General features: G+C 46.5%; 1 protein-coding gene across 4 annotated transcripts; it reads right to left on the reverse strand.

The window, feature by feature from the left end:
- Positions 1–99: 99 nt before the first annotated feature.
- Positions 100–24,439, reverse strand: LOC114144740 (E3 ubiquitin-protein ligase DTX1-like). 4 transcript variants are annotated; one of them, XR_003595533.1, is made up of 13 exons: positions 24,026–24,438; positions 22,903–23,129; positions 11,281–11,495; positions 9,903–10,789; positions 4,855–4,916; positions 4,613–4,774; positions 3,801–3,862; positions 3,552–3,718; positions 3,325–3,478; positions 3,164–3,253; positions 2,513–2,611; positions 2,115–2,437; positions 100–1,974 (listed from the first exon to the last, which is right to left on the reverse strand). XR_003595533.1 is itself a non-coding variant. In XM_028017853.1 (12 exons), exons 2-12 carry the CDS (start codon positions 23,111–23,113, stop codon positions 2,306–2,308), a joined length of 2,241 nt encoding a protein of 746 aa, XP_027873654.1. In that variant the 5' UTR covers positions 23,114–23,129; positions 24,255–24,439; the 3' UTR covers positions 100–2,305. The 4 variants fall into 4 exon arrangements, 3 of the variants coding, with proteins under 3 accessions (XP_027873654.1, XP_027873651.1, XP_027873652.1); XM_028017853.1 differs by having other exon boundaries at positions 100–2,437; positions 24,255–24,439; XM_028017850.1 differs by having other exon boundaries at positions 100–2,437.
- Between the last annotated feature and the right edge of the window lie 97 nt (positions 24,440–24,536).

A 24,536-nucleotide genomic window follows, 5' to 3' on the forward strand; every position in this document is an offset into this window, starting at 1 on the left:
GTATTTCACAGGGCGACTCCGTCCTCAGTTCAGCCTGTAATATTTTCAGTTTAGTTTTACTTTTATTTCACGGCATCGATAGATGACAGGACACACAAGTTTAAATTTCATTCATTCTTTATTCTTCTTCTTGTATTAATCATTCATACTCCAGCAATTATTTATGCCATATTTACACTTTTTTTGTTTTTGTTTAACATGTTTTCATGTTTTCAAATCAGCAGCCATCATCACGCGTCTCCTTCCACTGCCGCCGTGGGCCGATAGTAATCCACACATTTACTGGTGAGGAGAGTTCAGTGGGGATGAGACATGATGGTGGTTTAAACAAATCCAAAAAATAAATCACACCGTGAAGTTACAGAAGAAGATTAGGGCCACTGAAAAATAAAAACACAATTATGAAATTCACCTCAGAATGTTTTCCCAAATCCTGAGATTAAAATGAGAATCCTAAAATTAAAGTCTAAAACTCAGAATTTTGAGTTTATAGTTGGACTTCTGAGAAAAAAGTAAATGATCTGTTTTTCCAGAGGCTGTAATCTTTTTCCGTATGAATCCCATCTGGCCTCACGCTGCACACGCTCAGAAGGGAAAGCTGAGCGTTCGCCAAAGAGCAAGAAAACACTGATGACAAATCGAAGCGATTCTGGAAAAGTTTTTAAAACTAAGATTAAATGCTTCCAGCATCACGACAGACACTGACAGCATGAAGACACAGCTGCAGCTTTCAGTTAGAAAAACGTATTACAAGTCACACTCAGATAAAAGTCTACCATGAAATTCCTTTTCCAAAGAAAAGATGCAAATCAGCTTCATTTCTGTACACAGAGAGCAACAAAAGACGACGTATTTAATAATACTGTCTTCGTAAACAAAAGGTAACATAAAAAACAGGATAATTAATACAACATAAATGTACAAAATAAGAAAAAAAGGCAATTTATTCTATAATAGTGTCAATAAAATGCTACTAAAAAGTAAATATGCAGCTAAAAAAATGTAATAAAGACATTAAGAGTGGAGGGATAACCATGATTAGGACAACCAGCATCAGGTAGAAGATGAAGATGAAGATGATGATATAACCCAGATTCTTCTGACCCGGGTCATTAACAGAACCTCACAGGTTCCAACAGCTGGGATAAAAAGTGCATCTACAAATGTTCTTATTGGTCGAGCTTAAAACATGGCAGCCAATCAGAAGCAGCAGACTATCTGTTGATACAAAGCTGCGTTAAATGTACCTCAGAGGAAAAAAGTTTCTATCGTACCAGTTTTGATCTTTACTCTGATGAACAGGTAAATATTTTATCCTCACCAAAAAAAGATAAAATTAAAAGATTTTACACTTGTTCAGTTGCCAAATAAGGTAATAATTTATAGAAAAATGTCAGAACATTTTTAGTTCCTGGACACTTTTTGTAATGGAGAAAAGCAGCTACTGGATGAAAATATATTTTAAATTTCTGTAGTAAACAATCAAACATGACATGAGTGAAGTTCTGACATTGAATGCTAACAGAACCATTTGGACCCTCCTAACCTGGCGGTGCGTTCACAGCCAGGTTAGGATGAGTTCACCTCAACAGAAGGAAGCATTCAATGACAGTCAGGACAAAACAGCGAGCGCCGGAACCGACTGATATGACTAAGAACAATAAAAACATAAACGTGGTTGCGACCCAGAGGCTCGGTTCTTCCGGATCTTCACAGAACAATCGTGAACACGGCGCTCCAGCCCCTGAATCAAAGCGCAGAATGAAGTGATGAGGGAACGGTGAGGACCGCTTTGCTCCAGCTGCCCACCAGGGGGCGCCACCTCACCACAGCTTAAACAAAGCCAGCCCATCTGTTGGTCCCTCTAGCACCTGAACGTACCACAAGTTATTTCACTCTACTGCTATCCTAAACTACATTCATACACCATCTCTCTCTTCCTCCTCCTCAACTTTCCCTCCTCTTCCTCCCTCTCTCCTCCTCTTCCTCCATCTTCTTCCTTTCAGTTTTTGCTGCTTTTTACCAACTTTTTATTCGTTCATTCAGTAAAGTTAACTTGTTCCTGTTCTAGATGTCAGTACCCATTCATTCTCACTCTTGTTTAGTACCTAGACCCACAAGCCTCCTCTTCTTCCTCCTTCACCTCCTCTTCCTCCCCCCTGCTACTCGTTTGATGCGCTGGTTTAAAAAATTTGGAGAAACTTGCATTGAAAGGCTAAGCCAGCATTATTGTCTGAAGAACTCGGTCGCTGTCCTCCTCAACTCCTCCTAAGTGCTGGCAGAGAGTCTTCCTCCTCTTCCTCTCTCACTTCTCTACCAGTGCATCTTCCTCTGTGATGCCCTGAGCTCGGAGCTCCTCTAACACGTTGTCCAGGTGACCCGGGTCGGGGAATCCGTGGCCCGTCAGGTTGGACCCGAACTCCGTCTTGTGGTGGACCTGAAAGTGAAGAATGACATTCCTTTGTTAGCGTGGTTAGCATGGTTAGCTCAGAGGTTTGAGCGGACTCGGCACCTCGTTCCAGATGACGGTGTCGGATTCTCCCGTGGTGCTGGAGGTTCCGACGGAGAAGATGAGCCGGCGGTCCCATGCCACCAGCAGCAGCCTCAGAACCTGCAGACGGGTCGGAGAAAAGCCGCGTCAGCAGAACCGCCTCGCTTTGCAATGTCCAATCTGGAGATTCTTTGATTCTTCTATCTTTCTGTTATCTTGTTGTTAATTTGCTACTGTGTTTGGATCATGGTTCTGTTGACAACCCAGTTTGGTCCCACATTTAACATAAATTGAAATACTTTATTCGTTCCAACGAACTCAGAACTCATCCGAGTTTCTTACAGCCAATCTGAAGAGGCCTCTGACTGAAGACTGTTGCTAACGCTAACTCATATCATGCTAACATCCAGGCAGCAGAGAAGATATTCCACAGCAACATGGATGACATCATCAGCTGTTAGCTAGCTCTGCTAATCCGCCTCCTTTCCTTCTGCTGCTCCTCCTTAAATCTCTTTCTGGCCGTTTGGTTTGAAAGTCAGGCACAGACGGTCGAGTAGGGGATGATCTTTCTTTTCTCTCTGATCTTTTGAGATGCTAATCAGCAGCATTGTTTCCATAGTAACGCATCATAAGCACAGTGTAAATAAAGGCTAGCGTTGCAGGTGTTGTTACCTTGCGTCCCTTCTCGCTGTCTGGGAGGTAGCAGTGTCGCGGGAAGCCTCTGGCAGTGAAGGGCTTCCCCGGGTTGGGGTGCTCTGGTCCCTGGAGGAAAAGCTTCCTGTTAGCGTCTGATGGCAGCGCGTTAGCAAGCGGAGTGCGCCGCGGGTCGGTACCTGGATCCCTGGCGGTATGTTGTAGATGATGCGGATGCTCTTGCAGTCGGGGTGACCCGGTAAGGAGTGGGGGATGACGTGGTACTCCATCTTCCCGGCTGGCTGGTTGCCGGTCTTCACGCCGTAGATGGTCTTACAGGTGGGACACTGGAGGCTGAGACAGGAAGTCGGGTTATTTTCCCGCTCAGAGACCTTCGGTCTGGTTCTGGACCTGGTACTGGACCGACCTGCCGTCCTTGTTGCCGTTGTTGTACATCGCCACCAGACACTGGAAGTGGTACTGGTGTCCGCACTGGGCGAGCCGACCCACCGACTCTGCCTTGGAGACGGGTCCAACGCCCGGACCTTTGTACCCGGATGGGCCCCCAAGTGGCTCCATGCAGATGGTGCAGTCCTGGAAGAGACCCACAGAACCAACGTTAGTCTGCAATATCTTCACAGATTCATCAGCGGTGGCGGTCAGAGGCAGGACTCACCTCCTCTGGAGGACTTTTTACTTTCTGCAGGTATTTCTTCACAACCTCCTCTGGAGTTTTACCTGCAGAAACACAAGAAATGAAGAGGGAAAGTGGAAACCAAGCTTTTTACAGACTTCACATAATTTAATGCAGAGTATTCGAAAAGATTGATGTTTCAACAGACTTCAACAGAAATATCAACACAGCTCATTAAATCACAGTATCATCAACAAATTCATTAATTTTACTAATTTAATTCCATGAAACATCAGTTCAGACTCTTTACACACAGAGGACTTTATATTATATACAGTAATACTGAATACTTCTGGTATCAAGCTGATGCCGATACTTCTAACAAAATATTTAAAAAACATATCAATAATATTTGTGTGTATTTTTACAAATGAACAAACTGCAGAAAAATGATCATAAAAACTGAAATAAAATCTTTTTAGAGGTAGAGTTGAGAAACTATAATACAAAAATTAAACAAAATTAAGAGGGAATCTGAAACTAAAGTTTGGTTCTTACCACATTATTATCGATCTGATACCGATATCATCTTGATATTGATATTATTGATCTGCCTACTTCTAATGTATATTATATTATATTATATAAATTGTTTACAAGTTTTTCTGTTCATTTTGATGATCAAGACTTTCAGCCAAAGAAACCTGCAAACCTTTCTAACAGTTTTCCTTCCACCTAACTTCCAGCAGAAAGTTCAGATGAAAACACAGAAACACATCACTCAGTGTAAAGATGATGATGATGATGATGATGATGATGATGACCTGAGCAGCGGTTGCCAGGTTGGAGCTTACCTTTGCGGACCTGCTTCTTGGTGGTCTTCCTGCAGGAGTGGTTGAAGCCCGGTACCGGCTTGATGTCGCTCTTGCTGACGGGCGGAGGGTGCAGCACCAGCTTGGGCGGCCGGGTCAGGCACACGGGCAGCGCCGCGGCGCTCATCAGGATCCCGGTGATCCCTGAAACAGAGAGCGGATCGGATCGGATCCGGCCCTCGGCTCGCTCTGCGATCCGACGGAACCGGCCGGGTGGTTCTTACCGGCCAGCGCGGGGTGGACCGGGCTGGACCCATTCAGGTTCTTCACCGGCACGGTGGGAACGCTGCGGGAGAAAACACACGGCGGTTAGAGAGGAGCATCTCCTGCTCCCAGGCTGGTGGACTTCAGAGAAACTCACAGACAGACACTGATGACCGTCATTCCCAACATCTAAACCCGGTTCAACAGGCGGCGAGCCAGAAACAGACCGGGTCGACCGGACCGATCACCACGGAAACAGAACCGCTCACTCCTCTGACGAGAGCGACTTCCAGAGGCGGTTTAGAGCTAATCCTGGGAGTTTCCATCGGCTCAGAGACGGACGACAGCCAGAGGATTACCTGATCCGTCCCCAACACGTCACCATCCTCTGAGATGATGCGTCCAGAGCGCACGGAGCACACACACCCTGTAGATCCCTCTGTGGATCACCCTGTGGATCCCTCTGTAGATCACCCTGTGGATCACCCTGTGGATTACTCTGTAGATCACCCTGTAGATCACTCTGTAGATCACCCTGTGGATTACTTTGTGGATCACTCTGTAGATCACTCTGTAGATCACCCTGTGGATCACCCTGTAGATCACTCTGTGGATCACCCTGTGGATCACTCTGTGGATCACTCTGTAGATCACCCTGTGGATCACTCTGTAGATCACTCTGTAGATCACCCTGTGGATCACCCTGTAGATCACTCTGTGGATCACCCTGTGGATCACTCTGTGGATCACTCTGTAGATCACTCTGTGGATCACTCTGTAGATCACTCTGTAGATCACCCTGTAGATCACTCTGTGGATCACCCTGTGGATCACTCTGTGGATCACTCTGTAGATCACTCTGTAGACCACCCTGTGGATCACTCTGTAGATCACTCTGTGGATCACTCCACAACCTACTCCACAGATCTACAGGGTGAGAGCAGTGAGTGTGTCGGGTCAGGTCTGGACTCCAGGCTACTGGACCGGGTCAGGCTGCTGCGGTGCTGCGTTCAATGGTCCTATGAAACCAAACGGTGCGTTCAATGTTCTTGTAAATGCTCTGTTTATCTCTCATTCCCTCTGTGCTTCATAAGCAGATAATAAAGGACGTTCAGAAGGAGACGAACCGCAGGCCCCTCTGCCTGGGGGACGGGGACATGAATGGGCCCTCGATCCCTCCAAATGCCAGAAACACACACACGCACACACACACACACACACACACACACACACCTCTCTCTCTGTCACACACATCCTCAGCTCTGTCTCACACTCCTCCTCCTCCCAGGAGCTCCTGCTCCGATTCCCTGGAGTCCAGATGGACATCAGCTGGACTCCTTTAGGCACCAGACAATAACACACACACACACACACACACACACACACACACACACACACACACACACACACAAGCACGTCACACAACACGGTTTCCTGTGGGCGAGGCGACGGTTACTGAGGGATGTTGGAACTTCGTCTGATTAGTTCTGATGTGCAGAAGCGGAGAAACTCTGAAAGATTCCTTCAGAACGTTTTCTGGAGGTTCTGCAGCTCTGAACCGGATCAGGATGAATCGCTGAGCTGCGTTTGGACTTAGACACCGTCCGGGTTCTGACCCAGCAGCTGGAGCAGCAGTAACACTGAGTTCTGGTTCGGACCCAGATCCTCTGACTCTTCTCATTAACGGATGATTAGCGGATCAGAACCGACCCTCTCTGCAGCTACAGCTCCCCCTGCTGGCCTAAAGCTGCATCCTGTTGCAGAACCAACAGGTGTCTCCATGTTCCCACGACCCCCCTCTGTCCCATCATGCCCCTCTGCAGAGCAGAAAACACACATCGTTCGCTCCAGGCCAATATTTACTTCTGCAGTGTGAGAGCAGAGGGCAATGTGTGTTAAATGCCTTCACAGCTCGGTGTGTGTGTGTGTGTGTGTGTGTTTCTCTGCAGTTGGCCTGATCTCTTGCTCCACATCACCATCAATCATTGATTGAGCCCCCCCCCCCCCCGGCTCCTACATATATTTACATCCCCGGTATATGACCCCTCCCCCACCCTCTGGCATGTCAGCGGGGTGTGTGTGTGTGTGTGTGTGTGTGTTTGAGCAGTGATGCTGAGTAGAACAGAAACACTGTCTGCTTTCTGTAACCCAGAAATTATTCCTGTCCCTGTCCCATTTCACACACACATCTCAACAAGCCGTGTGTGTGTGTGTGTGTGTCCACGCTGACTGCTGTGGGACGTTTAACAGACCGGACCTTTACATCTGCAGCTTCTGGACTAAATTAGGACTGAGCCAAACATGGCTGAGGTTTAAATTAATGTTGAATCTTTACCTAAAATCTGAGATCTGCTGATCGGATCCGTTCTGGGATCTACAGCGAAACCCGATTCTAAATACAGAGACGAGAGGGGAAAAATGTCCTTCTCCTCCTGGCTCCTCTCGGCCGCCGGGGGGGCCTGGAGTACCCAGGGAGAACCCACACGTCCACAGGGAGAGCATGCAGAAAGACTCCCAGACCGGGATTCGAACCCGGGACCTTCTATCTGTCAACCCTGGACTGCAGGTTGATATCGGCTCCATCGCTGCTTTAACGTTTTATGAAGTCGATAAAATATGACGCATCAGAGGGAAAAACGTCTGAAGAAGAAAAAGGAAGACGACCAATAGAGACGTGTTTTCAGGACGCAGACAGGAGAGGAAGAGTAGGGACAGAATATAAAGCAGGGCTGGAGGGGGGCAGGCATTGTGCTGCTAATGTGTCCCGGGCCTGGCCCAGCCAACAAAGGTTACCGTGGAGACCAACAATGGGGCTCCGAGGGGCCCTGAGGGGCCGAGAAGAGCCAGGAGGAGAGGGACATTTTTCCCCTCTCGTCTCTGTATTTAGAATCGGGTTTCGCTGTAGATCCCAGAACGGATCCGATCAGCAGATCTCAGATTTTAGGTGAAGATGCAACATTAATTTAAACCTCAGCCATGTTTGGCTCAGTCCTAATTTAGTCCAGAAGCTGCAGATGTAAAGGTCCGGTCTGTTAAACGTCCCACAGCAGTCAGCGTGGACACACACACACACACACACACGCCCACACACACACACACACACACACACACACACACACACACACTCCCCCTACTGAGAGCTGAGTGGGAGGATTCATATAGCAGCTTTAGTCCCCAAGGTGGTGTGTGACAGGAAGTGGATCTGGTGTGTGACAGGAAGTGGATCTGACTCGGTGACCTGTTTCCACTCTGAGCTGGTTTCTGACTCAAACAGCCGACTAGTCCAGGTGGTTCTTATTGGACCGATCCGATCCAGACTGAGGAGCCACGTCGTTACGTCAGGACCTCCTGATGGTGAAGCTCTAAGGAAGAGCTAAAAAAATGCTCATTTAACTCCTCCAAACCTGTAGGAGGCGCTGTGCACCAAGAATCCAGGTTAGCGGTAAACATCACAACAAAGCACCAGGAGTCTTTGTGTGGAGTTATGATGAAGTCATTTTAAAATATGGATCCTCTTCCTCCCACTAGCATCACAAATGAGACATTAAACTTTCAACAGGAAGGATCTCAGGACATTCCGACGTTCCTCATGGATCCATAACAGATCTGAGGTTCTGGAGGAACTCCCGACCTTTGAACTCTGCTGCACAGATCCTACGCAGACTGAGAGAAATCTGGTTTAGCAGTTACGTGACCAGGGAAGCTGCAGCTGTCTGGACCTGTGGTTCAGAACCAGACTGCTCCAGCTGAGCCACTTCACTGCAGCTGGAAGCATCCGGGTCGCCTGGTCCCGACCGGCACCATCAGAGGAGCTCAGCTGCATGTTGGGGCCTGCAGCAGGAGCATGTCTGGCTGCTGATCAGGACATGCTGAGGCACAACTAACATGTCTTATTGCATCATAGAGGGAAACAATGTGGCTGCTGCAATAACTGCTCAGGTTCATCAACTCCTTTAAAACCAACTGCTTCCAGCTTTACATCATCTTATAATGCCAGTCCCTCATCAGAAACACACCTGGTGTGTTACTTTGATTCTTTCATGATTGAGAAACACTTTAATCTCCAATGAGCTGTTAAAACACCTGGTTGGACCTAGCCCCGCCTCCGAGTCGCTGCTCCTCCTCTGAGCTGCATGTTCCAAGCTTCCACCTCACAGAGGAGGGACCCCACACAACCCCCCTCCACACACACACACCCCCACACACACACACACACACCCCCACACACACACACACACCCAGAGCTCCTTCAGACTAGTCAGCAGCTATTAGCAAACAGTTGGTGGACTGCTGAGCTCGTTATAGGAGATACTTCTCAGAGCAACGCTGGTAAAAACGTTAAAGGGTTAATAGAGGAGCCATGTGGGATGACTTCCTGAAGGCGGAGCTTCAGAGAGAGCAGGAGCTTTTAAAGAGACAGAGGCCCAATTTCAAGGTGTTAAATTAGGAGGTAAAACTTTTTTTTTAAGTCATATTTGATATAATAGCATTTTCATAACAACTGACCGTAACATAGTTACTTGATTGTTATATAATGGCACCATGTGGGTGGAGAACATGCAATAATGCCCCTTTAATAGATAATAATGTAACTTTAATAAAATCTCTACGGAGGTCGATTTGTCCAAAAAGGCTCAGCAAACAGCGAAACGCACAGGAAACACATCAGTGATACAAAATCCCAAACTCCAAAACAAAAAACAAACGCAACAGAAAAATGCTGCAGAAGCAAAATGGAAAATGATGCAAATAGCAAAAACAGCAACAATTAAGAAGCACTGTAAATGTCAGAACAGTTCCACAAAACCGAAGTCCTCCAGACCACTAGGGGCAGTCTAGAGCAGTTAATATTGTCTACATAAATATGCAGTTGTTCTGTTACATTGTAAAATTATGGATTTTTTCCAACTTTTGGTCATTACGTTAAATCATGACATCTGGTCTCTTGTGACAGTCTGAGCTCATTTGGTTTGGTTCTGACTCCCCCTGGTGGTCTGGAGTGAGACTGCAGCGTTTAAACTTGCTGCTGTTTTCCTGTTGCATTTGCTTCTCCTCTGTTCTGACTCACCCTGAGGCTATGAGCGCTCTGGACTGCGCCATGGCGATCCTCTGCAGCGCCGGCCTGCTCAGCCCGGCCAAGCTGGACCGCTGCGGTAAGGGGGCGTGGCACGCCGCCGTCGACGATGGCGTGCGTTGCGGCTTCATCACCACGGGCGATGGAGACGGCACCGGGGAGGGGGGCGTGGTGACGCCGCTGGCGGGGGTTATCAGCGTGGCGGTCGGTACCGGTTCTGTGGCTGAGGAAGAGGAGGAGGAGAGCTTGGGCGGAATAGAGGGCGGGTTCTGGTTGGAGGCGGGCGGCTGCGGCGGCGGCAGCGCAGGCGGCGGCGGCCTGCTGGAAGGCGTTGAGAGACCCATGGAAGAGGTGCCGGCGGTGAGGGCGGCCAGCGACTGGGCGAACAGCTGGGCGTTCCTCCGCGGCGACGCAGTGTTCTTGGTGATGGCGAGGCCATGCGGCAGAGTCTGGTAGTAGGCGGGGCTCTGCTGCAGGCCCCGCCCCAGAGTTGCCGACTTAGACGGGCTGAGGGGGCGCAACGCGGGGGGGGCCAAGTTCTTGGGGCGCTGCATGGTTAGAGCCCGCCTGTTCAGAGTCTGGAAGGCCGCTGCAGCGCCTGCTGCACCTCCTGCACCGCTCTTCACGCTCAGGACCAGCATGCACTGCTGGCAGGAACACGGCTGGCCCAGACCCAGAACCGGCAGGCCGCCGTTAGAGGTGACGGGGCCTCCCACCCCCATGCTGGCCCCAGATACCCCGACGCCCAGCAGGGCCCCTGTCAGGCCCCCTCCTCCTCCCACCGCGCCTCCTTTGGGGACGGGCAGCGGGCCGGACACCAGCGGGTAGGCCAGGTCGGCGCGCCGCTGGATCCGCCGGCACCGCTGGCTCTGCCGGTTCACCTGTGGGTCAGAACAAGACAAAAAATTTGTCAGAATCAAGAATTGATTTAATTTCAATCATTTAATTGAGATTCTTAAATAACTGGCTTTGCTGGATCCAAGAATATCACTGGAAAGTTGAGTGGAAGGAAAAAAACTTTAATTAATGCAGCTTTGTGAGGATTGTAAAGGGAAGTCCATCAAAGAGTTTGGATATGTGAAACACACAGAGATATTCAGAACATCAGAGATCCACCAGAACCAGATTTCTATATGAAAAACAAAATCATTTTAGTCTCTGAGCTTTTATCTAACCTGCTGCTTGAGATATTTATCAGAATCTGAGTCCAAATCACTGCTGCGACACCAAGCTGGAGAACCAGATATGTTCAGTGAACAGGACACTTAAAACACTTCCTGTCAGCTGATCCAACCTGCGTTCTGTAGCCTAGCAACACTTCCTGTCAGCTGACCTGCGTTCTGTAGCCTAGCAACACTTCCTGTCAGCTGACCTGCGTCATGTTCTTAAAGTCGATGAGGTAGCAGAAGCCCAGCGGCGTCAGGTCCAGGCAGGTCTGCTGGCGGCTGTGGGCGCTCTCGATGGCGATGGCCACCTCCATGTCGTACGGCGTCCAGGTTCCCGCGTCGTTCTCCCACTCCCACTGCCAGCCCTGACCCGGGGCGGAGGCCGGGTCGTAGAAGGTCCTCCGGACCGGACGGATGGTTCCTGGAACAGAACAAAGGAAATAACGTTCCTGATTTTGCTTCATCCAGTGATGGCGTTAGGACTTCAGAGAAACATTTCTTTGGGTTTTCCTCTGAGTTCTGCTGGGACTGTTCCGACCCAGAGATCAGATTTCTGCTACAAATTAATATGTTTTAGGTTTTGTATCTCAGAAATGCAGAAGGAGACAGAGATGTCAGTATTTGTCCCGAGTCGTGTCCTCTGAGGCTGCATGCATGACTTTCATTAACATACTTGGACTGAAGGGAAAACACCCTCCCAGCTCCATGCAGTCATTCTGAGATCACATTTGAAAGCAGGACTTTCATCTGTTCAGCTTTATTCTGCTGTTTCACATTCAGGCCCAAATAAATAATCTTAGAACAAGCCAATAAATATCCCTAAACCCCAATAAACCAACGGAACAATGGCTCTCTGTGTCGCGCCGGCGGCAGGACGGCGGCTCGACCAACCAACCAGAAACTAACCCCGTCTCCAAGGCAACGGGCTGATCAGCCGGCAGCAGAAAGACGTGATCATGACGACATGAAGAGAACGACGGACTGAAGAACCGAATGCTGCGGCTCGGTTTGAACCACAAGATAAAGATCCAAAGAAACCAGCAGAACATCAAATGACGACTGAATGATGGACTTTATGGTCCGAATGGTTGGATATCTGGCCGACACCAACAACTGATTATAACCACCTTGCTGCCCTGTGTGTGTTTCTGCAGGGGGAGGAGCTTGGTCACGTGGTGTTGGTTTGGTCATAATGATGCATTTTCTAAACCCAGTTTGTTGTCCTGGGTTTTATTTGGGGGTACCTGGGTGAAGGAGGATGAATTGAAGGGTGTGAATACTTTAGGAGAACCAGCAGGAACCGGCCGTCCCTCCAAACCTGGCGCTTCTGTTTCGTATCGTCTCCATTATGTCAACAATAAGGAGGAGTAATGTGCTGCTTTATTGATCCCTGTGGGGATTTGTCTCTGAATTCATGAACAGCAGAACGTGTGTTCAGTCAGAGAGCGCACACACACACACACACACACACACACACACACACACACACACACACACAGTCAGTTCATCCAGGCTGCAAAAGAGCGAGAGAGAGAAAGACTTACTCCTGAGAACAGTAAACTTTCTCTGTCCAGTTTAGGACTGAAAAAATTAATCAGATTAAAAGAAAGAATAACAGGGTTTTAAAAGTTTAAAAATAAACTTTAAGCTGGTTGGTAATGGTTAATAGTTTGGTCCAAATTAAAAACAGGTTTTTGCTTCCTGTGTCGCTGCAGCAAATACTGTATGTACTATTCATGAATCTCATGCAGGGCCACATAAAATCAGTCCAGGAGCAGCAATTAGGCCCCGAGCCACAGCTTGGAAACCCCAGTAATTATTGTGTTTGTCAGGCTTTGACTAGACCGATATGCAGCCCCAGACATGCTTTCTCTAAAATAGCTTGAGACTGATTTAAATACTTTTTAATCATAATTTTTTTATCGATGTGGATAGAAAAATAATACAAAATATGGTGCTAAACGTTTACTTCCATGTCGCCTGACCCTGACATGCATTTCTATGAATATTAACTTCATTTCTGTAAGACCTGACGATTCATCTGCCTTTAACGTGACGGAGGTGAAGAGCGGCCTGGAGCAGGTGGAGGAGGAGGAGGACCATCTGGCCTTCATTGTTCTCTGACCCCTCCCTTCACACACACACACACACACACACACACTGCAGAGTGACCAGCAGGCAAACAGATGTCCGGTTTCTCTGGAAGAATCTTCCACTTCAACATTTTTCCTCAATTTCAGGAGTTTAGGGGTTAAAAGTGAAACCAGCTGAACAAACCGCCTTCAGTCCTCCAGGCTTCTTCTTCTTCTTCTTCACTCTAAAACATCATGACTGCATGACTTGTGACTTTTCTCCCTCGCGGCTCAACTTTCTCTCACTTCAAAACACGCTAATCGCTAATTTCAGCAACATTAAGCGCAGCGGTTGACCTGCAGTCTGACCTTTCTGGTCTTCAAAAGGCTCCTGACGGCCTGGAGCTGCAGACCGCTGAGGCAGCGCGGACAGAAACGACAAAACTCATGAAGCAAACGAGCCTTAATGAAGCTCCAGGGCTATAATCTGCCCACTGGAGAAGGTCAAAGGGCAATCTGTGGCACATTTTCAGCTGGATCAGCAGAGTTGAGGCTGAGGCAGCAAACAGGAAGTGGGATCATCGTTCAGCTGAGACAGAACCTCGTCTGACCGCCGCTCACATCATCACAACAGGCTGAGTTCCTGGAATGAGGAAGACAAGAGTTCTGACAAAAACTCTTGTTTAAAGCTTTTAGTTTGAAACAAGCCGGTTCTGCCTTGGCACCGAGTTTCAGTCGGGTCAGACGAAGGATCCAGGAGTTCAGCTGATCAATCAAAGAGTTCGTCTTTACAGTGAATAGATAAACTATTGACTTCCTCTCTGTTACTGCCACAAATTAATTTAATACAAACAAATCTCTGTTTCACTCAGGATGAGACTACAAGCACCAGTTGACTGGACCTCTGTTGAATTAGGTCAGTTACTTTAAAGGAAGCGAATATTTATGCCATCACTAATGAAGGCCTGCAACTAACAATTATTTTAATAATCAATCATTTTGACAATTAACTAGACAAAAGAATCAGATTTTTTATTTAACCCCATAGAAATAGATTAAACATTGCTACTAAGAATTGGAATAGACCTGAATCTGAACCAGATGAACAAATAATTTAATTTCCTCTTTGAATAAGAAAATATATATTTTATTGCCTAAAGAGCAACAGCAGCATAACTTTAGTAAAAACGTGAAAGCTCAGACTGAACATCAGGACGGTGTAGGGCTGATCTGAGGATTATTTTTTGGATTAACTGATTAATACCTGGATAGCAAAAGGTGTTAAATAAAGTTTATTATACAGAATCTGAACCAGGTGAAAATAAAACTTCCACTAGAGGAAATTTGGGCCGAGCAAATTTACAGAAAACGTGAAAATGTAGAAATGTTGAACAGCTTTGGCTTGATTGCTGCTCTGTTTATGATATTGTTTTATTGATTAATAAATTAGTTGAAGCTGAGCATTTAGATTATTCTAACTCCATCATGCTCTGGTTGCTGGTTCTGGTCATGTGACCCCTCCCCCCCGCTCCAGTAACCCGACATGCAGAGTTTCAGAACAACGTCCCAAGCAGAAGCCGTGTTCTGACCTCTGAGGGTTTTATCCATTCATCATAAAGCAGAGTTTCCTCTCTCCCTCACATTTTCACCCCTCTCCTACTTTTGACTTTGCGCCGACTCTCGCTGCCTTCAACTCTGCGTGTCTCTTTGTCTTTGTCCCACCTTGAAAAAGTCGGCTCCCTTGAGTTTTGGGTTCAGACTCAATTTTCAGCTTCAGAGAGTATGAGAATAAAACGCAGGAAAAAAACAAGCGCAGTGGGAGAGAGATCAGGTGAACCAAAGAAGAGCTACATGTAAGAAAAGCTAATCCACACGGGCTGAAGGCAGACACAACCGCTGAAATGTCTCACACAACGCTGCTGTGTGAGAATTCAGTCCTGGTTTCATGTCACATCCGTCTCTCACAGAGATGCTGAGCTTTTCTCACCGTCTGACTTCACATCAAACCAAACTTTTCCTGTTTAGGTCAGTTAGGATCATTAGAGGACGTTCTGACACGAGAACCAGAACAAGGATCCCGGATAAAGCTGATGGAGGTCATCCTCCTCAGAGAAACACGGGCTGAAGAGCCGCTCTGAGAGGAAGAAGCCATGAAAACAGATTGTAAATGTTCTCAGGGACAAAGTCCATAGTTATTGGACACACTTTCTGTAATTTAGGGCTGAAATGTTTCATTGTGATGAATCAATTTCTTAAATAATCGACTAATTTTGTAATTAATTAATCATTTATTAGAGTATACACTTAATGTATACTAAAAAAGAATAGAAAAGGCCATTTGCTGAGAGAACATCTCACAATCAGAGCTGTAATTAAGACAAAACGGTACAAAAACATCAATACAGGTTGAACTTAAGATAAAGAACTGTCTATAAACCTTTTCTACCCAGAATGCCCAGCGTGGCAGTTTTAGTTTCACCAGGATCAGATTCTGAGACAAAAAAAAACCTCCTAGTATGCACCTTCTGATGTCCAATTATTAACTGATTAATAAAACAACTGAATTAGAGCTGTGCGATGTATCGAGTATACTCGATGTATCACGATTTTTTCAATTCACGATAGTTAAATTGCTATATCGCAACCATCGAGTATAAATTGTCTTTCGAATAATAAACATTCGACATTAAATTCACTGCGAGTATGGTTTATCCGACACCCTATGAATGCATCACTAGTCCCTCCCCCTCCCAACCTGAAAATTTTCTACCAATCACACTGCGCGGAGAAAACAAACATCATGGACCTTACTACAGGGCCGCGTTTCATTGGCTGATGCCCATTCTACGTGGTCGTCTCACAAACACACTTAGCTTCCCGTTAGCTAAGTACAGCATGATGGCAGAACTGATACAACTTGTACACCTTGTAGCCTGTCTGCTACACAGTCTTACGTTAGCTAAACAGATCAATATGCAATGTGTCTGTATCTGATATACACTAAAGATTTTATTTTAGCAGAAAAGGCTTTGGACTAAACTGTTACTCCTGTTAGCCACGTTAGCACCAAGTACAGCTAGTCAGTCAACCATCGCTGTGTTCAGGGAAGCGCTGATTAATAATCCAGAAATAAATATCAAGCCTGGAAACTTGATATCGTAACGGACTGAATGTTATGTTTTTAACGTAATCTTTGCTCGTCTTGCGGGGCGCAGGCGGTTGCCACGGTAACAGGTGTGCTTAAACTACAGAGAGAGAGTAAAAAGGTAGGAGTGGTTTTGAGTTGATCACCTGTTCAGGTTATTTTACCTTTGTTTCCCTTTGCTGTGGCTCATTACAGCCGCTGTAGTTTCTAACCGTTGGACTAATTACCTCGTTAGTTTGTGAGTTTACGTCATTCACAACAAACATCAAATAGAACAAATATATTTCATAAAATTTTAACAAACAAATGGCTTCTACCGCGGTAATTATGTGAAATTAAATTAATTATATCCCAACTTCAGAAGATTTGCCTTTACCTTTACAGAGCTTATTGGTTCCTCCTATCAGTCTGTAGCTTCTCATATTGAGGTCAAAGTTCAGATCTACCATAACTGACTGACACCTGCTGGCCTCAGGTTTGCAACCAGCTTGTGACTGAGAAACCAGTAACCTCCTCCCAGTGGCAGAGTCTCACTGAGGAAGAAACGGCATTAGGTTTTCTATCACTTTAATATTTCTGCTATAACTGATGGATATTCGCACATAAAATCAGTCAATAGTTTAATTTACAATTTTTATGTCTTCGTCTCATGAGGTAGATCTCAGCCGGCTGGTGAGAGAAAAAGTAGATCTTGGTCTCAAAACGTTTGGGTCCCCTGATGTAGAGGGTGTGTGGATCTGCCGTTCTCATCGAGCGAAAGCATTTTGCTGTGACGCTCAATGTTGGAGGCGTCGCGAGGCTCAAACACCTTGATCTCATCCAACAAGGATGACAAGAACTTGTTAGTTCCTCTGTCCATTTAGTAGCTGATATATTGTGAAAATCCGGTAGAAATGATGCACTAATCAGTCATGTTTACATAGAAACAATTCGCCGCCAGGCTTTGTTTGTGAGACTTGCGGTCACGTGGGTCGGTTGTGGGCGGAGCTTGGTAAGGTCCATGGTGACAGCGAGAGTTTGAGGTGAGCAGCTGAATGAGACGGTAACTGAAGAGGAATCAGATGAACTGTCTAGTTCAGAAGAGAAACAGCAGGATCAATAATCTGGCAGCGGTTTGGATTTTATATGGAGGATGTCAAACAAAATTAGGTAATTTGCGAAACATGTTATGAAACTATTGCCACAAAAGTTTGTACCACAAATTTATTTCACCACCCAATGAGACTAATCTTTTACCTGCCGTCCATAGCCTGGTTTGTTAAAGTAAAACCTGGAGACGTAGATATGATTCATTTAGTGCTGTGCAATGGGAACAATAACTCAAAACTACTCATTCTTTTTTTTCTCGCTCTGTCGGCTTTACGATACACGTAGACTCGTTGCCATAGCAACTGACAGGATTCAGGACCAAAAACACTCAAACATTTTCCACATAGAGCAGAACATTCAGTTCATTACAGTTTTATGCTTTTAGACTTGATGTGTATTTTGCTTTTATTAACAAGTGATCGCTGTGGTAGATTAGCCACCGCTGCTATTAGCCACCGCCGCTATTAGCCACCGCCACTATTAGCCACCGCCGCTATTAGCCAAGCTAACACAGCGGTGGTAGATTAGATAATTTAAACACCTGCTTTACTGATGACCTGTCAGTTTATGTATTTCGCCGTTTTTATTTTTAAGCTGAACCAAAACACACATTATTCCACAGCACAACTATATGTTAAGTTTGTCAAAGTGAAGCATAGCTGACCTACTTCCCTCGCTATTTTTTTCCTTAGTTAAAACTTATTTCTCACCTTGTTATGTAGTCATATTGTAGACGGTTCATAGCAAAACACTGCATCCCTTTTATATGAGCTTACATTTAGGTCTAGCAGAGAAATGGGGGCGGGAACGTGTTTGGGTGAAATCATGCTGCAAGGAGTCTAGTTTAAAAAAACATTGGAGTTCATTTAAGAATATCGTGATATATATCATGTATCGTAATATAGCAAAAATATATCAGGATATTAGATTTTCCTCATATCCCCCAGCCCTATGCAGAATGATTAGTTTAAAGTGTGAACAGACTTTGTTTGTTCTGTACCAATTTTGTCTGTTCATGGGTGCAATTTGGGGGTGTGCGTGCTTCTTCCTGTCAGAGTCCTGATGAACAGAGAGCCTCTGGTTCAGTTCATGGTTTGGTTCTGTGGATTCTGCTCACTGAACTCGTTATTTTTATTAATACGCCTTGCGTTTACTGAACCACACTCGTTCTCCTGATCGTCTCTGAGGCTCATTAGCGGCTGTATTTTGTTGCTGGCAGACGTGTTGCGCCGCCATCAGAGGACGCCGCCGAGTTATTCTTAGCTTTTCCTTCTCAGCTGTTAGGAGACAGGAAAGGAAATCCAAATAAACACGGCAGCGTTTCCTCTGGTGGGAAACTCAGGAAACGTGTCAACTTCAACAACTTCCTGCGGCTGCAGCAGGAGAGCCTCTGCAGCCGCCCTGATCACTGCCAGCTTCCAGATGGAAACACACACACACACACACACACACACACACACACAGGCACACCCCCACAGAGACACACACACACAGGCAGCTGCTAGTTTAGCTTAAGTTAGTTAGTCCTCCAAACGAGTTAGTTTAAATCTTTGATGGCACTCCCATTCCTTTGTTTGTCACCACACTTAAGAGAACCCTCTGGTCTCTGGGGAGCGCCCCCCGACCCCGCTCCCCCCAGCCCTGCGCCCCCCGACCCCTCAGCCCCCGGCCCTGCGCCCCCCGGCCCCGCTCCCCCTGGCCCCGCCCTCCATCGTGACCCCAACGCCTCGCAGCTTTGTGTGTCTCTGGGAATGTGTCTCCTTCAGCCGGCCCAGCTGGAGCCCGAATAAAAAAAACCCAACAAAGAAAGGAAAGTGACGACGAGTTGGTCTGAGGGAAACCTGTTGTAATATCTGGAGGAACACACAGATCTCCCAGGACCCTAAACGCCTCATCTGATCCATCTGATCCACAGGACTGGCCGTTTATTTTAGGGGTCAGTAAATATTCCACACCAAAGCACCAAATATAGGTTTTTATTCTCACTGGAATAAAAATGTCTTCAGTGTTTAATAGTTTCATTGAGAGAAAAATTCAGAGTAAAACTCTGACCTGCTTTCCTGTCCCACAGCATGATGCTGCCACCACCATGTTTCACAGTGGAAACGTCATTTTCAGGCTGATTTTGCTCCACATGAGGTCACAGGGAGTTTCATTTTGGATTCCTCTGATCAGACCACAATGTCTTCTCGCTTTCTTCTAGCTACGTCTCCATAAAAGTCAGATTGATTAGACCGACAGCTTTCCTGTTAACAGATTATCTCTGTGAAAACTATCAATTCTCAAAGTCCCTCTTCATATTTCTGCTCTATTTTGTGTTTGTTCTGCTCTTTTAATCCCTATAAAGTCGTAGGACGTCCGGAGTTTCAGAATGACAAAATGTAGAAAGTACAAAGCACCACCACGGATAAAAACAATAAAACAAGTTTTGATTAACGTCGTTTCTCTGCGTTTTAAACCAAACCGGCTCCTTCCTGGCATCCAAACGCACCATGGCTGCCATGCTGTCAGCCTGCTTCCTCCACTCTCACTGCAGCAACACGCAGATCTGGAAGAATGCAGCCAGTTAAAGAAAGAAAACAGAAATCTAAGTCCAGATGTAATAAGAAATTCCAGGATTCAATGACTAAAGTGAACCAGAAGGAAAATCAGGGAGCGCATCTCGTATCTCACCCAACTCTAAAGCCAAAGAGTCTGAATACCAAGAAGAAACCCGACAGAGGAGCAGAGAGATGGAGAGAATTATCTCACTCCTTTCTGAGTCGCTCCATCGCAAAACAAAACCCAAAGGCCTTCAGGAAGGAGGGGGGCTGCGCTCATTAGACCATGAAATATTTCATTCTTCCCACAGAATCTGTTGGCCTTTTCTCTGCAGGAGGAGTTTGCAGCTGTTGGCCCGTTTGTAGCGTAAGAGCGCAAAAAATGTCCGTCTGCAGCAGCTGCTGCAGCCCGTCACTCTGCTGCGTCTTCTCCACCCTGAGCACAGACCGGCCGAGAAACACACTGCTGGACCCGAGTCCGAGTCACGCAACGAGTCCAACAGGCAGCGAGTCCGACAGGCAGCGAGTCCGAGTCACGTAACGAGTCCGACAGGCAGCGAGTCCGAGTCACGTAACGAGTCCGACAGGCAGCGAGTCCGAGTCACGCAACGAGTCCGACAGGCAGCGAGTCCGAGTCACGTAACGAGTCCGACAGGCAGCGAGTCCGAGTCACGTAACCAGTCCGACAGGCAGCGAGTCCGAGTCACGTAACGAGTCCGACAGGCAGCGAGTCCGAGTCACGTAACGAGTCCGACAGGCAGCGAGTCCGAGTCACGCAACGAGTCCGACAGGCAGAGAGTCCGAGTCACGTAACGAGTCCGACAGGCAGCGAGTCCGAGTCATGTAACGAGTCCGACAGGCAGCGAGTCCGAGTCACGCAACGAGTCCGACAGGCAGAGAGTCCGAGTCACGTAACGAGTCCGACAGGCAGCGAGTCCGAGTCACGCAACGAGTCCGACAGGCAGCGAGTCCGAGTCACGCAACGAGTCCGACAGGCAGAGAGTCCGAGTCACGTAACAAGTCCGACAGGCAGCGAGTCCGAGTCATGTAACGAGTCCGACAGGCAGCGAGTCCAAGTCACGCAACGAGTCCGACAGGCATCGAGTCCGAGTCACGCATTGAGTCTGAATCGCAGCAGAGAACTGAGCAGAACCAAACATTTAAACCATGAAGTCAACTGGAACAACAGTTTCCCTGGAACATCTGGACCAGACGCTCTAAAGGAACCATGAATTATTTTCCTCAATGTTGATCTTTTTTTACTATTACGGGTTGGAGAAAAAGTCCAACTTTCCCTGCAGAATCACAACAGGCCTTCTGTGGTCCATGTTTGCAGAATCAGGAAGTACCGTCTGTTTGGCTGAGGCCCAAAAACTGAATCCTGAAACCTCTGAGCAAACATCTCAGTTCTCCTCATAAAGAAACGCAGCAGAAAATGCTAACTTAGAGGTGATGTTACCCGTCAAATCTCCGCCTCTCTGGAAGCAGCTTTTCATCCAGGAGAATATTTTTATGATTCATTCTGATTCATAAACCAGAATCTCAGACATTCCTGCTGTTTTTTTCATCACACCTGCTTTTGTTGAACGCCCATAAAACAATCTTTTCTACTTTGCAAATCCAGATTAGCTTTTTTATAGGTCGGCATTTTGATGAATTATGGAAATAAATCAAATTACAAAGGGCTCAAATCTCACAGATCAATTATTTAACTGTTTTTGACTGAAGACTTTCAGTTCTGATCTCCATTATAAATATGAGAGTATGGCTGCTGATCAAACCAGAATACGTGAGAGTGAAATCCTGCAGGTAGCTTATCATTTATGGATGTAACTACTTTTATTCTAACATGCTTTACGGGTAAAATAAAACTTACTTTTAAAAAATTCTTTATTTTTTTTTACTTTTTGTTTATTCAAATTAAAAATGGATACTCCTTTTAAATTCTTTAAAGAATTAAAAAACAGATTTAAAGTAAAAACTTACTTTAAATCATCAGAAATGTCCCTGTGGTAGAATAAATTAGAACCCAGCCCTCCATCTGATTGTTGATTTCTGCTCTTACTTTTTTGACAGTTGTTATGAAGTGTAACCATGGAAACAATGTGTTTTTACAACTGAGAGCAGCTGATTAGCGTCTTAAAAGCTAAGAGCAGAGAGAGAAGGAAGAAGTTCAAACCATCATAAGGAACAGGGATGGTATCCCCTACTCCAACGTCTGTCTGTCACAGCCAGGCAGAGTTCAAGAGAAGCTGCAAAAGCTAATGAGATGGACTAGCAGTGCTTACCCTGCTAGCAGGCCATGACAGTCAGGAGAATGTCATACAGTAACCGTCTTCAGTCAGAGGCTTCTACAGATTCATTGCAAGACTGACTGCTACTGGAGATGTTTCCTGAATCACCATCCACAACGACTCTTTGAAGATGATATGAATTACAACAACATTTAATTTCCTTTAGGGATAAATAAAGTGAACTGATCCTTGGTTTTAGGATGCGGGGAGTAAAATGCTGAAGTTTCTGCTCTGCTCACAGGACACGGACCAGAAACAGCCGTAAAACGTCAACAGGGAACGTCCAGAGTTTGGAGAGAAAACACATCTGCAAGATTCACTGTCCAAAAATCACTGCTAACGTATGTAAAAACTCAAAGCTTGGTGTTGCCCCAACATATGGAGCTGTGTGCTGATGTTCCAGCAAAAACAGTTACGCATGAAGGGCGTGTGCTGAATATTTTACATCCAAAAAATGCAAAGTTTACTGCCATGAAAAACACACACGGTGTCATTTAGGGGTTCTCAAACTGCAGACTTGTGCAGGCCAACATCTGGCAAACAGCTGGATCACAGAGCAAAACAACTGGATTTATCCTCCAGAACTCACTAATTTTACACATATTGGTGTGTTTTGGAGTTAATTTCCACTATAATCTGGATCAGCATCAACAAACCCAGACAAGACCTTCATCATCTCCCAGCTCACCTGTGTCTTGTCTGAACTGGTGCATGGACTGGAGGTCGATGATGTACGGCGAGAGCCTGCTGTCGACCTGGCCGAGGACCACGCTCCCTCCGCGGGGGTCGCTGCTCCGGATGGCCGCCTCGATCTGGTGGGAGACGGCGGGGCTGTAGGGCCGCCACCGGCCGTGCTCGTTGAGCCATTCCCACACCACCACAGCGGAGGCCAGGAGCATGTTGTTACTGGTGGCCCTGGGGAGTAAATTAGTGTTAAACCAGGAGGGAAGACGGGATGAGGAGGGAAGTGTTGGCTGGGAACGGAGCCCGGCAGCTGGAAGCGGCGGCTAGCCGCCCAGCACAGACACAAAGCGCTGTTTTTCTCCCTGTCATCTGATTTTAATGTATTATTCTCTGAGTTTGCGGACATATTTATACCTAACTATGAATAAATAAAATCATACAATGTTGTAAAGCTAACAGATACCCAGGCTCGGAGCCTTACATGGAGCCGCGGAGGAGCTAACACCGGGAGGAGGCGGCACATTCTTCCACAGAGCTCCGGGCTTCTCTCATGGCAGCTGGGCGAAGCAAATCACGGTCCTCCCCCGTTATACCACCGTAATGCGTGGATAAAAACCCGGGAACTGAGCAGGCACGAAAAAGTGGATATTGGCCCTGAGGTCGGCTTCTTTCCGGCCGATGTTTTTCCTTCCAGACGGGCTAACAGCAGCTCCGGCGAGTCGGTTGGTTCATAGCCCGTTTTTTGAGGCCTTTAGAGGGGCAGAAATCTCCGCGCTGTCGTCAGTGATGTTCCGCCTCCGTGCTGTGGTTCCCCCACGGCGCGGGATTACTCAGAACCAAAAGGGCATAAATACCCCACGAACACCTCTGTGTTTAAATTTGCTTTCAATTCCCCTTTTATTACCGACGTGTCTGGATTTAGCGATCCGAAAAGCGGTGGCTTCGTCCAACACTCCCCAACCTGGAGAGGAAAAACTGGTTCAACCGGTCTGGATCCCCGGGACACAACCTGACACATGCAACCAAAACCGAGCCTTTGTTCTCCGCTGGATGAACCGAACTAATCAGCCGTTACAACAAAATCACATTAGGAGAGTCTTAAAGCAACAACTGAGTGAAAGATTCACCTGTTGGACTCCTGCGTCCTCCCTCCTGATCCAAGACTTCTGGAGCAAACTTTAACAAACTCCTTCATGAATTAAATCTACCCTTTAGGCTCCAGCATGGTTCCGTCTGTCTCTCCCCTTCCACTCCACACAAAGAGAAATCCTCTCCAACTTTTATTTTATTTAATTAAACCAAACGAGAGAGGAAAAAGCCCTCCCTGTGAAGTTAGGAGGAGAAAAACGGTGTTACCATGTTTATTCTATCCTTTCGCGTCCATCTTCGCTTCATTGTAGCAGGAAAACAGTATGTGAGGCTGTGGAGTGGACGAGGACAACAGCCGCCCCCATCACTCAGCTCCCTCCACTCACCACGCCTAGAAATCCACTCGGTTCAAACAGAAAATAAACACTGCTTTTTCAGTTTTCATTTTATTTCTATCTTATTCCACGCTCAAATAAAATAAAAGGGATAAATACACACTAAAAGGCATGTTTTTTGGGTTGCTTTTTTGTTTGTTTTTTTAACATTTTC

This window comes from Xiphophorus couchianus, chromosome 5 (genome assembly GCF_001444195.1).
Source record: "Xiphophorus couchianus chromosome 5, X_couchianus-1.0, whole genome shotgun sequence".
In the NCBI taxonomy this organism is placed as follows: Eukaryota; Metazoa; Chordata; class Actinopteri; order Cyprinodontiformes; family Poeciliidae; genus Xiphophorus; species Xiphophorus couchianus.

Coding starts and splice junctions, on each gene's coding strand:
- LOC114144740 (XM_028017850.1), bottom strand. CDS start 24,093: ATGAAGGAGTTTGTTAAAGTTTGCTCCAGAAGTCTTGGATCAGGAGGG. Junction 4,917..9,902: donor AGAGCGCTCATAGCCTCAGG/GTGAGTCAGAAC, acceptor TTTCTCCCGCAG/CGTTCCCACCGTGCCGGTGA. Junction 3,719..3,800: donor TAAAAAGTCCTCCAGAGGAG/GTGAGTCCTGCC, acceptor GGTCTCTTCCAG/GACTGCACCATCTGCATGGA.